Below are 14,784 nucleotides of genomic sequence, written 5' to 3'. Positions count from 1 at the left end.
ACGGATCAAGCTAAAAAAAAACCTTTACGTGAAGCTCCCAGAATTATTCCATGTGGGGTGAAAGACCACTGAGTGGTTAATATCTCCACTGAAACCTTTTCCTTTAGCAGTGCATTTGTCATCCTGATAGGTATCTTGCAAAAACACGTTTGTTTTTGTCACAATGTCACAAATGTCACAACAATTTAACAGTAATTTTACGTTAAAAGAGTATTACCGCAGTTCGGGACCTTCATATCCAGCAAGGCTGTCCTCTTATTGTTGTCATCTATGCAATATAAATCCTGAGTTTCTGTGTAAAACTTGGTCTCTTGAAATTTCTTGATCCACATAATTTCACAGGAACACTTGAATGGATTGTCCACCAATATCCTATAGCAAAAAACCCAATTTAGTTAGAATGCAGAATGTGTCATGCATGTAGAAAAAAATGGGGGGCAGGGGGACTCCAAGCACTCAGTTGGGTGAAAGTAGAAGTTGAACCCTTTAGTTAAGAAGGATAAGGAAAGCAACCTTAGTAATCTCAGTGCAATGCAAGCTGCAAGTGGATAACGGTTTCCATGTAGAGAATGAAGCTCTCTTTGCACCAAGAATCCAGACTGTCATAGATCAGAGAGATCACACAGGGGGCTCAACTACTATCTCCAATTCACCAGTGTAAATCACGAGCACATGGAGAACTAGGCTTTTCATCAAGCTCCATTCCATTTCATAACAGTCATGCAGAGATCAGAATTCCTCTCTTCTACACTTGACTCTCTGCTTAGCTAACGCAGAAAGATCATGCCAGAAATGGTTTACTGCTGTGAGGTGGTAAATCCTTTATAGAGTCAAACAGTCATGGATTATAGGCAAGCTCTAAAAAACTCTGATCATAAAAAAGGATTTTACCTAACCTTCAAAATTCACCCACTACAACACTCTAGAAAATTTCACAGTAAAACCCTAGGTAATGTCATGGAGAAACACTAACTGAAAAAATGGCCCTGAAACAGAAATGTATCATCTAGCTATACGGTATGCTGCACGGAATTTAAACCACAGGTTAGCAAACTTACCAAATTCTAGTTTTAAAATTTAATAAAACTACACAACAATGTAATGCAATAACACCCAAGTAAAATATGAACAGAAACATCCCAATATCTATGTAAGAAGTGACCCAGTGTTACTTTTTCTCCTACAGGCATAGCTGAGATCCAATAAAGCATGTGCAAGTGACTGTTTAAAGCAAGTCATTACAAGGAGAACAATTGTTCTTAACAAAATTTCACAGGTATTTTCGATGTACAGAAACCAAATTCAAGTTGCTCACAGAATCTATGCTCATAAATGCCTCCTGAGGACATGAAGTGTGCAAATCATGAAAAACTCAGCTTATCAGAGCTGTAACCTGTTCCCTCAAAAGCCATCTGCAGTTCTTTGAGGATTAACAGCTGCAGGGATCATTCTCGCAAGTCTCTGAAGGAGAAATTTGTATTCACAGAAGTCATCTGCTGGGCTTTAACACCACCACAGCATGGACAAGAATTGCTTGTGCAAGACAGAGTATGAACATTAGGATCCCTTGGGTCAAAACCTACAACATGCATTTTCAAAACAGCAAGATTTACTTCCCATCTTCTGTTTCATCATACAACTTCCCTGTAAAAGAGAAATTCCCCTTGGCCAGTGGTTGAGCAGTCCTTTTTTTCCACTGTTTTATTTTATGTTAAACCCACCAAGGGAGTTAGGCACATCATAGGCAGGATGCTGGATACAGGCATGATGGCCTTCCACATACACTTGTGTGAAAAAAAATATCACCCAGTAAAAGCAAATTATGTGTCTTTATCTTGTTTGCTCTAATTTTACAGCTGCAGATACAGTTTGTTCTAAAAGAAGAAGCCTTTCAAAGCAGCATCTCCTTCTCTACAATACCTGGTAAATATGTCCTACTTCACCCTATCCTGAACTTTTCATCCCTTTATGTTTTGATTTACAAGAATGCCAACAACAGGACACTTGTTTGTCAGATTTAGAGGAAGCTCCTCAAAAGCTATTTATGGCATCATTCTCCTCTCAGATTCCCCTTCCAATATTCTTCTTTCTCTACTCTTTCTGATTTTCCATCTATGTATTAGCCACTTATCAACAGAATTGTTCAACTGATACTAATTTTATCACTGTTTTTCCTCCCTTCAGGCTCTGCTTTTTTCCCCCCACTTTCTTTCCCTCACTTCCCCCTTATCTGTTTATCTCACTTCATTGCAATCTCTGTTTGCATACCTTTAGTTCTTCTATCCCTACACTCCAACTCTTTCCCAAGCCTGCAACACTCTACCTCAATTTTGTATCCTCTCTCTCTCTCTCTCACCTTGCCCCCCATCACACGTAGCCTCCACACCTCAAATACTACTCAGTTTAACCTTCACACCATCCATTTTTCCCATCTCTGGCTCACTCCCAGTACCCTTCCCCTGCTTCTACTACCATGATGCTGAATGGCCACTGTTTAACTCTGGTATTAACAGCACAAATATATTCACTCCTAATTCACATCAGCCAGTTGTTTTGCCTCTAAGTGCTATTCCCTAGCTCATTAAACTTCATTTCCGTAATTCCTGTCACATATTTGTAACATTTGATTCTCTCACCCTCTGTCCCAAATCTTTTTTTACTTCTTTCTGCCCAGGAGCAAACCAACTTCTTCAGAAAGACCAGCAATATTGACGTTGTTCTCCTTCAAAATCTTTGTAAGCACTCACTCCACCCACAGCCTAAAAGAAGCTGTTCACCTGAGATGGAGAGATTCAAGAGTGGCTTGATTTGCGCTTTGGAATAAACCTGTTACTGGCAGCAGACAAACTCCAAGAAACTGGGAGCAGAGTATGCCTTCAAAATTGCAATAATTTCCTTTTGTATGCTTCCTAAGCTACAGCATACCCACTCTTACATTTCTGCAATCCAGGGAGAGGGGCAAAGATGACTCCATTTCTCCACTAACTGCTTAGAAAAATTAGGAGAAGCCCAAGTTTCACACCGTGCGCTGGTTTGAGTCCTGTATCTATTTTTTTGAGGCCATGTCAACTTCAAAACATAGAACCTACAGCCAAGTACACACTAACAATGGCTTTTTGGCAGGGACTAGATACAGCACATGAAGAAACAGGGACTTCAGAACCAACAGACCTATGCAGGGCATACAACAATGGGAGTGCTCTGCAACTAGCTAGTCTCTCCATCAGAGTGCTCGGAGACCACCAAGTTATGAAAGAAAACTCCAGTAAGCAATGATCCCTGGCCTGTAAAGAAAGTGATTATACCAACTTAATGATCAACAAAACATACCCAAGGGGCATAATCTCTTTTTGTGGCACTGGGATTTGCTCATTTCATTTCTCACACACTGAAGTTCACCTCAGAAGAGGTCGAGGATTGCATGGCTGGTGTTGCAATTCTTGGACTGGCATTTTGGACAACTTCTGACTCTGCTCTAAGCTCCAGGAGAGCAATCTCCCTCTCCTCTGCAGCCCCAGCCCTCCCAAAGCTCCTGCAGGCTCTCTGCAGTCCCATGTATTAGCAAAGAATGCACAAGATGACCAAAATTTTGGAATGTATACCAATACAGAAATTCTGCTTGATGGAACAGAGGATAAAAATGTAATATTGAAACAATCAACAAATATATGTTTACCAGTACTTCATCACCAAATGATTATATAAAGCATAATGCAACTCAAAGAATTTGAGAAAATAAAAATATTCTTTAATAGCCAACCATAAGCATAGCAGCTGTGAGGCCAATATAAGAGTATGAGGGAGAGGCTTCATCTGAAGATCTGTAGAAGGCTGTACTTTCGCTAGCTCAAATATTTAATACAAACATCGGTAGTTTTTTGTGAAGTAATCTCACAATAAAATGTTTTAAAGCTGAAGGGAAGAGGCTATTTTTACCTCTACATTGTTTTAAAAGATACATGTGACCTTCCTGAAGCCCTGGAATGAAAATCTCTCTGTATTTAAGTGTCCAGCATTGCTGCTTTCTTTGGCAGAATTTCATTCCTAATCATTGATGGACCTCTACCTTCAACAGAACAAACTTCAAAGTCTTGTTCTTCCATTCCAGCCAAAAATAAACTTTATTTTAAGAAAAGACAACTTACAGATCAGACAAACCCAGATGGCGAAAAGGCTTCTTGGACAAACTTGAGAGCTTGTTTCTGGATAAATTGCTATGGGAAAAGAGAAAGATTGCATTAATTAGAATTGCTTCTTCTTATACCGAAAATACAGGTTTTGTCTCTTAAAAAAAAATTAATAACTCAAACCAGCTCTAAAAAGCCCTTATTCCTTTGACTTCAGTTGTAAAGAAATGGTGCTCAGTCTCATTTATGGTTTGATGGGTTTCAAGGGTTTGCATCCAGTCTGCATCTAAAGTCAATTACATTCAAAATCAAACTCAGCAGGGGTCAATATTTTCACTTTTAGCACTTCTGTTCGTTGCAGAAAAGCAGCAGATTTAATTGTGTTTCAAAAGTATTTTGTGAAGTCCAGGTGTTAATTACATGCTCAATTTATTCATAAGTGAGATGGGTGTATCCCTTTCTTTGATGCTGCACCAAACTCCATACTCACATAAGCCCTCCTCACATGCCAGCACACATCCACATCAGAGCCTTTTAGTTATTCTTTTCAAATTGCATGTACAATATGCACCCACATGGAAGATCAAAAGGAAAACTGTAAAATGCCTATATTGGGCTTTTTTATGTCAATTAAGCATTCACGGTTTCCAGCGGTAATTAAGTGAAAGGTCCTCTCCCATTATGCAGAGCAAAGTAATGTTCATCTGAATCAGCAATACTCCTCCCCTCCCAGGCTTACCAAATTGCTTTCTCCACCCCAAAGCAAAATAATGCTGTTTTTCTACAGTCTTATCAGTCCACCAATTAAAGATAGTGAGAGCAGTAAACTGTGTAACTGCCAGCAGTACAGTGCAGATCAGTGTTGTGAGCCAAAATACCACAAGTTTCATGTGGTATTATAAAGGCGCCATAGGGGCTCCATAGTTAAAGTTACATTATATTTAAAACCAGCGATTAAACCTGTTTGCTTTTCCCTGACTAAGGAACACTGTTTACTTCTCAAACTTTCAGTCCTTGATCTCCGAGTACAAGACAATTTTCAGAGAAATTACAAGTTGGATCTTCTACAAACTTTAGAACAGAATCTTTAAGAGATTTTATTTACTATATTTCCTCGTTGATTCCTTCTGACAAATAACAGCCTGAAGTTTACAAACTGACTAGTCCTAATGTGTGAGAACAAAACAGATGAGCTATTTCATTAGTCAGGTGAACTGGACCGCCCTATGGCAGATGCTGGTGGAAACATCTCACGGACCCTGAACGGATGTATCAAAATTAAGGTACAATTTGCACGTAGGTCAGAAGTCGTGTTTAAGTAAAAACTGCCACTATGATTTTTTCCCTAATATGTATAAGCCAGACCCCATCCCTCCACGGGCAACTCTTCACTCACCATGCAGGAGAACCCCTCCAGTTCTGACACTGCTGAGCAGCACATGCGGATGCCCCTGTGGTATTACCAAACGAGTCATGCATCTGCTTCTCTTACCTGCACAGCAACTAAATCCTACCTTTCCCAAAAGACAACCAGATATACAGTGGGTTTTACCTGCAGACAGGTGCCCACGCCACTCACTATTCTAGTGGGAGGCAACATACTCCAGGTCGTGTGATGACCAGGTTTGACTCTTGGTTTCCACACAGCAGAGGACCCTGCTCTTCCGTATCAGAAGGACTCCCTAACCATCAGACCCCAGGGAAATCTCTGCCCAACTGAAGCCATTCAATTTTGTGTGATCTTCCCTGGCACCCTAACGGGAGAGCCAGGCTCAAGCTCCGATTCCAGACCAAGGCCAGTCAAAGGGGATTTGAAACCCTCTACCACCAACACCTTCTAAATACTCAAGTATCACAGTACAAATCTGAAAATGGGCCACAAACATCTTACGTAAGAGCCCCAGCCATCCTCTGAGATAGTATTTCTCCCTTTTTTCTTTTAAGAAAATAACACCTTAAAAATAAAATTTTCAAGAATAACTTAAAAACATAAAAACTGACTCTGGGAGAGAGTTTGCTGTTAGTAACCCAGCACGGACATAACAGCCCACCTACTTGTCATGGTTTAACCTCAGTTGGCAACTGAGCACCACACAGCCGCTTGCTCACTCTCCACCCCCACCCCCCCGGGTGGGATGGGGGAGAGAATCAGAAGAGTAAAAGTGAGAAAACTCATGAGTTGAGATAAAAACAGCTTAATAATTGAAATAAAATAAAATCCTAATAATAAGAATAAGAATAAGAAGAATATACAAAGCAAGTGATGCACAATGCAATTGCTCACCACCCGCCAACCGATGCCCAGCCAGTCCCCGAGCAGCGGCCCCCCCCAGGCCAGCTTTCCCCAGTTTATGTACTAAGCATGACGTCACATGGTATGGAATGTCCCTTTGGCCAGTTTGGGTCAGCTGTCCTGGCTGTGCCCCCTCCCAGCTTCTGGTGCACCTCCAGCCTTCTCAGTCGGTAGAGCATGGGAAGCTGAAAAGTCCTTGACTACTGTAAGCACTACTTAGCAACAACTAAAACATGGGTGTGTTATCAACATTATTGTCATACTAAATCCAAACCACAGCACTGTACCAGCTACTAGGAAGAAAATTAACTCTATCCAGCTGAAACCAGGACACTACTTCACAGGCAGGACTGAAGTTCTATCCTTCCTGAAGATTTCCTCCTGGCTGCTTATGTTTCCTTGCTCAACTTGCTCATGGTCCTCTACTCATCCCATCTCTTTGTGAGGTGCTGAGCTGCCTGCTTCAGAGCTATCTGCTGTCTATCAGACAGCAGACTGTGAGAATTAGGTGCTCCACAGCTATATCTTCTTCTCATTTAGCCTCAGGCCAGTCATTGCTTTTGGAGGATTATTGCAAACCTTTAGGCAGAAGAATAGCCCTTACTTGTTTAGATTCATGAGCCAGACTTACTGCCCAAATGTCACCATGTATGTTACTTTCTGAACACTTTGTGCAGGTATCAATGACTCCATGTGAGCCAGTGAAAAAATGGGACTGATAATTTAATAAAACTATCAAAAGAACAGAGTGTCATTATTTTAACAACTCCAGTTTTGAAAAACCAAAAGCACCTTGATAGCTTTAATTGTCTTCTCAGATTTTTACCAGTTGTGCTTGATATGCACCAGAAAAAGTAAGTCAGAACAGTAAGAAAATTAATTAAAAAATTCCTGTGCCTATATTCTTGATCATGGGTTGAAACATTTAGTGCTTCCAGGACTGTAGCCTTTTCTGCCATGTAGTTTAGCACTTTAAGGTTTTTGAAGTTGACAAGTAATTCAACAGAAATTTTTCAGACCACTGTTACAGATTTATCACCTTAAATGGTACTTTGACAGTAAATTTAATGTTATATATATTTTTCATAAACTGAGCACTGTATATTGATTATAGAGATGCCTGCTGCGGTCTCTTTAATTCATGTTAAGTGAAAAAATCACTGCCAGGCTTATTATGGAGTAGTTAAGGACCACACTTCCACTTCCATGGAAAAAGAATATAAATCAGTTCCCCAATTCAACTATCCACAAAAGATCATCATCAAAGCAGCCCAAAGAAGATCTATCTGGGGTTCTAAAGCCTTTTTTCATTAAAAAAAAAAAAAAAGTCAGGAGTACAGAGCCTGGCTCCAAAGATATACATAAGGAGAGGACCCAAATTCAGTCAAAAGCATGCCCGTATTTTACATATGAATATCAAGCTCACTTTAAACTTGCTAGCCCTAATTCAGCCAAAAGCAAACCTGTGGCAATGTGAGGAGTACAAAAGCAGCCTGAGAAGCTGCATAAATATTCACAAAAGCTAGCAACACAGGCACAGCTCTACTGCCTATAGCGTTCCTGGCAAGGGGAGTCAAGAAGGAAGAGGAGGGAACAGATCTAAGGAGAACTGGGGGTAAGAGGTGAAGAAAGGGCCATTTTGCTACGCTCAGTCTCCCTCCACAGGCAACTGCTTGCTCTGCCTATGGCTGGAGCCAGTCCTGTGCGCAAGCAAGGGAAAATCTGCAGCAAGGTCTCAAACAGTTTCATTTGGCTGCCCTACCTAAACCTGAACAGTGTAGAGATACAAACACATCTTAATACCTAGAGCTGTATATATACTACACTTACAAATCTATGATTCAGCGATGCAATTATACACAGCCTGGCACATAACAATAGCTATTTTTTAACATTTTTGGAAATACGTGCTTGCTGTGAAATGTGGTTTTATGTTTAAAGGTATTGACAGTACACCATGCACATGTATTACACAAGTCCGTTAAAATTACCGTTAGCAGCAGATCAGCTTATAAATTACAGTACTACTAAACTAGGACTGTTTAATAGCTTGTTAAATGCAACTGTTGACTAATTTGAGTCTAAGGTCAATGAGAATACCAGAATTAGATGAGCAAGGCTATCAATTACATTTAAGTAATACCTATTAGAGCATTTATTTTCCTGTTGTTTACGTTATTACTCAAATCTTCTCATCATACATAACTCTAGAAAGATAGCTGGGCTACAGAAGTTTGGCCAAGAAAATAAGGTAATGACAAAAAAGGGCTTAAGGAAATGTGTGTTAATAAGTTCCTTATAATCTGATATTCTTCTATGATTCATAAAATAAATACTACGTTCATATAATAAAGCTCCTTAACTACATCAAAAGATTTTTCATAGAAGAAAAAGAAAACTGTAATAGTATCACTAGCAAAATTAAAGCTTATACAGTTCCATCAGTCTTCAGAAAAGTGTTTGGAGTTTTTGTTTTCTTTACAGGATAGTAACAAACTGTTGTTTCAAAATAAAATGCAAGACTTCTCAAAGACCTGTACTTGGAGGTTACTCTTGCAAAGTGAAATTATTTCAGCTGTTAATAATTTTCACTGTCCCAACCACAACAGGGGCTGCACTTCATTCCCAGTGCAGTCAACAGGAGTTTTATTGCTGATGACAACAAGCAGTGATTCATTGGGGCTTTCAGAAACATTTTAGTGTGCATCAAGACTTCCCAGAGAAAACAAACAAACGCATTTTTTGCAGGGATAATAGATCAGCCTCAGCAAAAAAATGTCTGCATACTTACTGCTTTGTCATGTGCATATAGAGCAGGTGGTGCCACTTAATATTTTCCATCTTATCTGGGCTTATCCTGTGTCTGCTAACATTACTAAATCCCCGCCAAAAGAAAACACAGTACGAGACTGGATAAGCTCCTGGTTCATAACGTAAGTATTCTGGATCAGGATTCCATGTACATCAACCAAACAGATGTCAGTCAGCCTAATTTGTTTCTAACAAGCAGCTTCATGAACTACACATCTAGTAAAGCCTGCTTACCAACAGATATGTATTCCACATTTGACTGTGTGCTCCAGCTGAAGCTCTTCCTGAAGCTGAAGTATTTTAAAGACATCTTGTCCACGTGGATTCTGTCGTGCCTAGCAGGTCATATATGCACAACGATACTTTTCCCTTACGTGGGAACTCTAATAGGGTGTCCCTGTTCTGTCCAATGGTCAGTTTTCAGAAAACCTGTTTACTTGTGTAAGTTTTGGTTAGAAGCAACCACTGGAGACAAAGACACTTTGTGACTGCACAAACCCCATTTCCCTAAGGAAACAGGCAAAAAAGCCTATCAAGAGGATCCCACCAATTGTTTCAGTTACCTTTTGCAGTGTCTACTTGCCCATAAAGCTGGGAAGGTCTTCCAAACATCTATTTACCTCGCTCCAAATTAAATGCACTATTTCTCACTCTGTACTCATGGTCACAGAGAGAATTGATTGCTCTTCTCATCATAATTATTCTTCTTTTAAAGATAAGAAGATGTATGTTCCTTTTCAGTCTTCTCTTTCTTGGACTGAACATACTCAGCCTCTGAGTCTCCTTAAATTATTTGCTTTACATGCTCCTTATAGCTCTGTTGCTCTTCTCTGTAATATCTTTCAAGACGGGTAGACTCAGTGTCCTCATCTATATACAGTATTCCAATAGATGCCTTCCCAGCAGCTAAGGTAATGGGGAAAAGATGTAGAAATCTAACACAAAATTCCTTTTGATCCCACACTGAATTTGCTTTGTTCTGCCACATTACGCTGAGATTCTGTCCCAGCACAGCCACTAAATCTTTCTCTGCAAATGTGCCTCTCAGCCAGTAAGTTCTCACTGCGCATTTCCACAGCCAGTGCATATGCACTTGGCTTTATGGAATTTCATCTTTTACAACCATAATTCACTGAGCAATTGTTACACAAGTAAACACACAAATTCACTCTAGAAGATACATCCCTTATATCACCAACTGATTATAGTAAAAGCTATTTACTTTATTAATGACTATATGAAGTAACATGTAAGCCAACAAGATCTGGTTCACACTCCTCCAGTGACTGTTCCACATTAAGGACAGCAGTTACTGTTTAGGCAAATACGGACATTCACGTCCACTTCCTTACGTGAATTAATTGCCATTCTTTGGAAAATGCAGGTGCGGAACGTGATTCCATTTCATTAGCAAAGCAATCAGCCTGTGCTCAGTTCAACAGTTCTCCCATATTACAAGGAAGCATCTTACAAGCCCAAAGCTTGGCCTTACATCTTCCCAATCTCATTAGGACTTTAACAAAAGCAAGGGATTAAGTTAAGTGCTAAATATCTCTAATGAAGATGGATGGACTGAAACACACACTTGAATACTTGGCTAAAACAGGGTACCTGTGAGAAACTGAACCCCTCACATGATCTCAGTGTCTTGTAGGACTAGATCCACAGTTTTCCATCTAAGTAGCAAAGCAAACTGCTCCATGTCTGTCCCACCAAAAGGCACTACAGTCCTTCAGTGACATGTACTTATACTAAAAACCAACAGTCTTTCATTTTAGCTGATCATTTTTCTCTGTACTTTTAGAAAGAACTTTGTTCAGTTCAGCCTTTGCTAAACCTAAAGTGTAAGTGATCTAGAAAACCACAGCCAAAAAGCTGCACAGGCACCAACTCTGCTTGCTGAAGTTCATGAACCACAAATTGCATTTGGGTGCGACAGTAACCTTGTTCTTATATTCTGCTTTGGGTGCTTTAGTTCAGATCTTGAATGAGCTTCCAAAGTGAATCTTCAGATCATCCCTACTAACAGGACTTAAGTTCAAAGTCATGCCACAGTCTGGGCACGCACACTGGTCAAATTACATTAGATGTGCTCCATGCATGCACCTACTGCACTGCAGCTGCTAAAACATGTTCAGCCCATTGAACCAGACTAGAGCTAGTCAAACCTATGTCACTGAGTGCGATGCGCAGTGTGGACATCACACCCTCAGCACCAACTCACTCAGTGGAGAGAGGCACTCCTTGTGCTACACTACTTACCACAAAAGACACACCCAGAGTCCATTGTCAGAGACAGGATAATGAACCGGACGGTCTTTTTACCATCCCACGTTATGCTCTTATGATCTGCCGGTTCCTATGTTCTGCCACTTCCTTACCATACATATCTTATTTAGGGTCAATTAATGACAGAAGACCATTATAAGTCTGTCTTGTTAAAACATTTTATATGAAGGAAATGGTAGAAGAGAGAAATAAATTAACAATTAAATAAATTAACATGAGTTTGGCAGTTTTGACTTAGAAGGCAGATACTATCCTTACTCACATGTATTGTAGGTTGACGTTTTTCACAAATGCCTGACGGGACACAAATCTTAAGCCTGAATCCACCACGGTCCTGTGAAAATGCATAAAACTGTTAGAATATTTAATCTAAAATATAACGTAAAGCATAATGATAATAATGGTTAAAATGAGAGTGTGGATGAAATCTCAACACAGCTGAACTGCAAGATCTACAACTGTCCTCTACAACACACAAAGTTAGGCCTACATTCTGGTGAGGTCTCTATATGCTTCCATAAAAGAAATAAAAAATCGCTTTATAAAATATGCATCCCATATACTCACAGATTTTTAAGTCCAACATAAAATCCAACTTCATTGTCATTGATACTTTCTAATTTTCGCTGGTTTGCAATGTAACTGTTGAAAAAGCAAGACAGAAAAAAGTATGAAAGTGGATCCTTCCACGGCTTTGACTGTTCAGAGATCAAGCACTGATGTCTGAAAGTCAGCAGTGATTGCTGACCTACTGCAATTAACACAAAGATCTAGTTAGAGCATCTGCAGAGCGAAAGCGCTCCTTAGAATCTTCCCTGTCATTTAAATAGTACTCTGTGGGACAGGGCTGGAGGAAAAACAGTTGAGTTTTACACAGGGGAACCGAAGCCTTGTTCATCAAGGAAGCAAGCCACCCTGAAGGCACTGTAAATAAAGCTGCATTACAGTGTCACCGTTTTCCAGGACACACCTCCCTACCTCATGGATTTCACAACAGCAATAGGGCCAACTTTAATGGTGGCAATGGAGTTACCCCCACTTACACTGAGGGGGGATCGGACTGCCCTAGTCTTTTCTCTCATGCTGTTAACTTAATTACTTGTTCAACTGATTTTCTCCCTTCCACAAAGTAGTTTCAGTTCTATTTACAAGGTGTGGCAGTAAGAAAACTGAGGAAAGGGAGGCTGTACTTCACAATGTTACATACAGCAGCGGAAAGTAAGAGAAGAGAAACTGTCATAGTAGACCAAAGCACCGAGTCCACTCACATACCATGAATATCTGCCTGAACCCCAAAAGGATGTGGGCATGCAAGCCGGTTCTTTGTATTATCATCATGTGAGATCTATGAATAACCAGTGACATCCCACAGGCTGGAAATTAAAATGTTTTACAGATAATGCATGGGATGATAATCTGTTACCTTTTCTGCAGCAAGGAAAAAAGTTTCACAATGCAAGTCATGCCGTCTAGGAAGAAGAAATTGGTGGAAACTGCAATTCTGCTGACATTATGGGCAGAAAAGTAAGCCTGATGTAAGAGATGCCTTGCTAAAGAGTCCATGCATTTTCAAAAGGTAACCCCAGTCCCAGAAAAACTTAAACAGAGATTCACCTGTATTGTCATGAGCTTCCAGAACTAACCAAAGCTGCAGGTTTTCCTAAAAAGGAGGACTCTTTCTTTGCTAGAATAAAACTTGTCTTCATTTTAAGCTTTTTTTTTTAATTTAAAGGGAATTCTGGTGAATTGGAAAGGTGTATTGCTTTCCCAAAGGCAACCCATCTACCTCAACTGGTGTGTTAGAGAAATTCACTGTGTGCCCACATCCCAACAGAAGCTTGAGAATCCCAAAAGTTGGGTTGGGCTCTCCTCCAAAGCTGCAAAGCTGACTTGGGCTATGCTCTTGCCAAGTACCAGGAAAAGCAAAAATTTCCCCTAATGGGATTCATTATCCCTTGGGAAAAAGAAGGGCAGTAAAAAGACAATGCATGATGCTAGACAAAACACATCACTACAGCATTGTATGACACTGAGTGCTCTGCAGGACTTCTTAGGATAAGATTAACACGGTGTACCCATTACAAGAAATAGAGTCCTTCTTATTTTGTGTTTCCTTCCTTGGATTTTTTAAGGCAATCTGATTTACTCTCTTGAGGTTTATTAATCTATTTTTTTGTTTGTTGGTTGGTAAATTTACATATTTTGCCAAGTAAAAGCAATGAAGTAGTTTATAAAAGACTATCAATTCTTCCACCTGAGCATCCTGCAAGTGAATGATCATACTTCCTCTGAACCCGCCCTGAGGAAGAACTCATGATCACCTTCTCTGTCACCTGGACCTCATCATGCTAGAATAAAGTTATGCAAGAGGTATCAAAGATACCTTCCTCATCCTGCCCTCAGTGTTCAACCAATGAGAATCCTGTCAAGACCAGATAGAGATAGGGAAAACACAAAAGAGCAGGAATCAAGGAAAATGGACAGAGAAACATAGAGGGAGAAGAAATTCAGAAGAGAAAAAGAAAAGAAACTGAGCGACCAGTTGTACTAGCTGAAGATTAAGCCATCAAAAAAACCTCTGACAAACCCTGCCAGAACGCAGATCCATCACTCAAATGCATTTATCACCCATCCAAATCTGACATTGCAATTTTAATCATAAAAACATTTAACCAGAACCTCCCACTACGAGAAGCTCCAGAACTTGACATAACTTATAGTGTCGCACAGAAATATATTAGTGTATTACATCCTGTGGTAAGCCTCAGCCAGTGTAAAACAGCTCAGGTCTGCTGAAGTCAATGAAGCTACCACAATTTACATCAGACGAAGATCTGAGTATGAGCACACAGTCTATATAAAAAGATCACTGTTGGTCCATTAGGGAACAAACCAAACGGATGGTATTTGGGAAGAAGCAGCAGCATGAATTTATGATCTTTTCTTTCCTTCTCTTAGTGCATCCCTTTAAAGAAAAGCAAGGGGGGGGATACTTTACTCTCAGCTGGTACTAGTCTCTTTATGGTGAATGATTTATGATTCCAGTTCCTAACTGAAAGAACCAAAAGAAACCACTGAAAACCATACTTCGAGTAGGGACCCAGAAGAAATTCTGGCTAAGTGCAACTAACTCAAAACAATAACTGCTCTGCAATACATTTGTAAAAACACTCTCAGTACAGAACATGACAGTAAAGCAAATTTCACGCAGCTGGAAATCCTTGAAGAAAGAGTGGACAGATGTAATTTACCATAAGCAGGTCA

The 14,784-nt window shown here is 40.0% G+C and overlaps 1 protein-coding gene across 2 annotated transcripts in view; it reads right to left on the bottom strand.

Annotated features, from left to right (window-relative positions):
* NTRK2 (neurotrophic receptor tyrosine kinase 2) overlaps positions 1–14,784 on the bottom strand; it is a 204,989-nt gene that overhangs the window by 175,529 nt on the left and 14,676 nt on the right. For both annotated transcript variants that reach the window (XM_076362357.1, XM_076362358.1), the window contains exons 2-5: positions 12,088–12,162; positions 11,783–11,854; positions 4,146–4,214; positions 218–372 (exon numbers count right to left, since the gene is read on the bottom strand). In XM_076362357.1, coding sequence (XP_076218472.1) covers positions 218–372; positions 4,146–4,214; positions 11,783–11,854; positions 12,088–12,162 — 371 coding nt within the window. The remainder of the gene's footprint in view (positions 1–217; positions 373–4,145; positions 4,215–11,782; positions 11,855–12,087; positions 12,163–14,784) is intronic.

The sequence above is a fragment of the Aptenodytes patagonicus genome, chromosome Z, assembly GCF_965638725.1.
Source record: "Aptenodytes patagonicus chromosome Z, bAptPat1.pri.cur, whole genome shotgun sequence".
In the NCBI taxonomy this organism is placed as follows: Eukaryota; Metazoa; Chordata; class Aves; order Sphenisciformes; family Spheniscidae; genus Aptenodytes; species Aptenodytes patagonicus.
The sequence above is the reverse complement of the archived record's forward strand: the minus strand, read 5'-3'. Positions and strand labels throughout refer to the sequence as shown.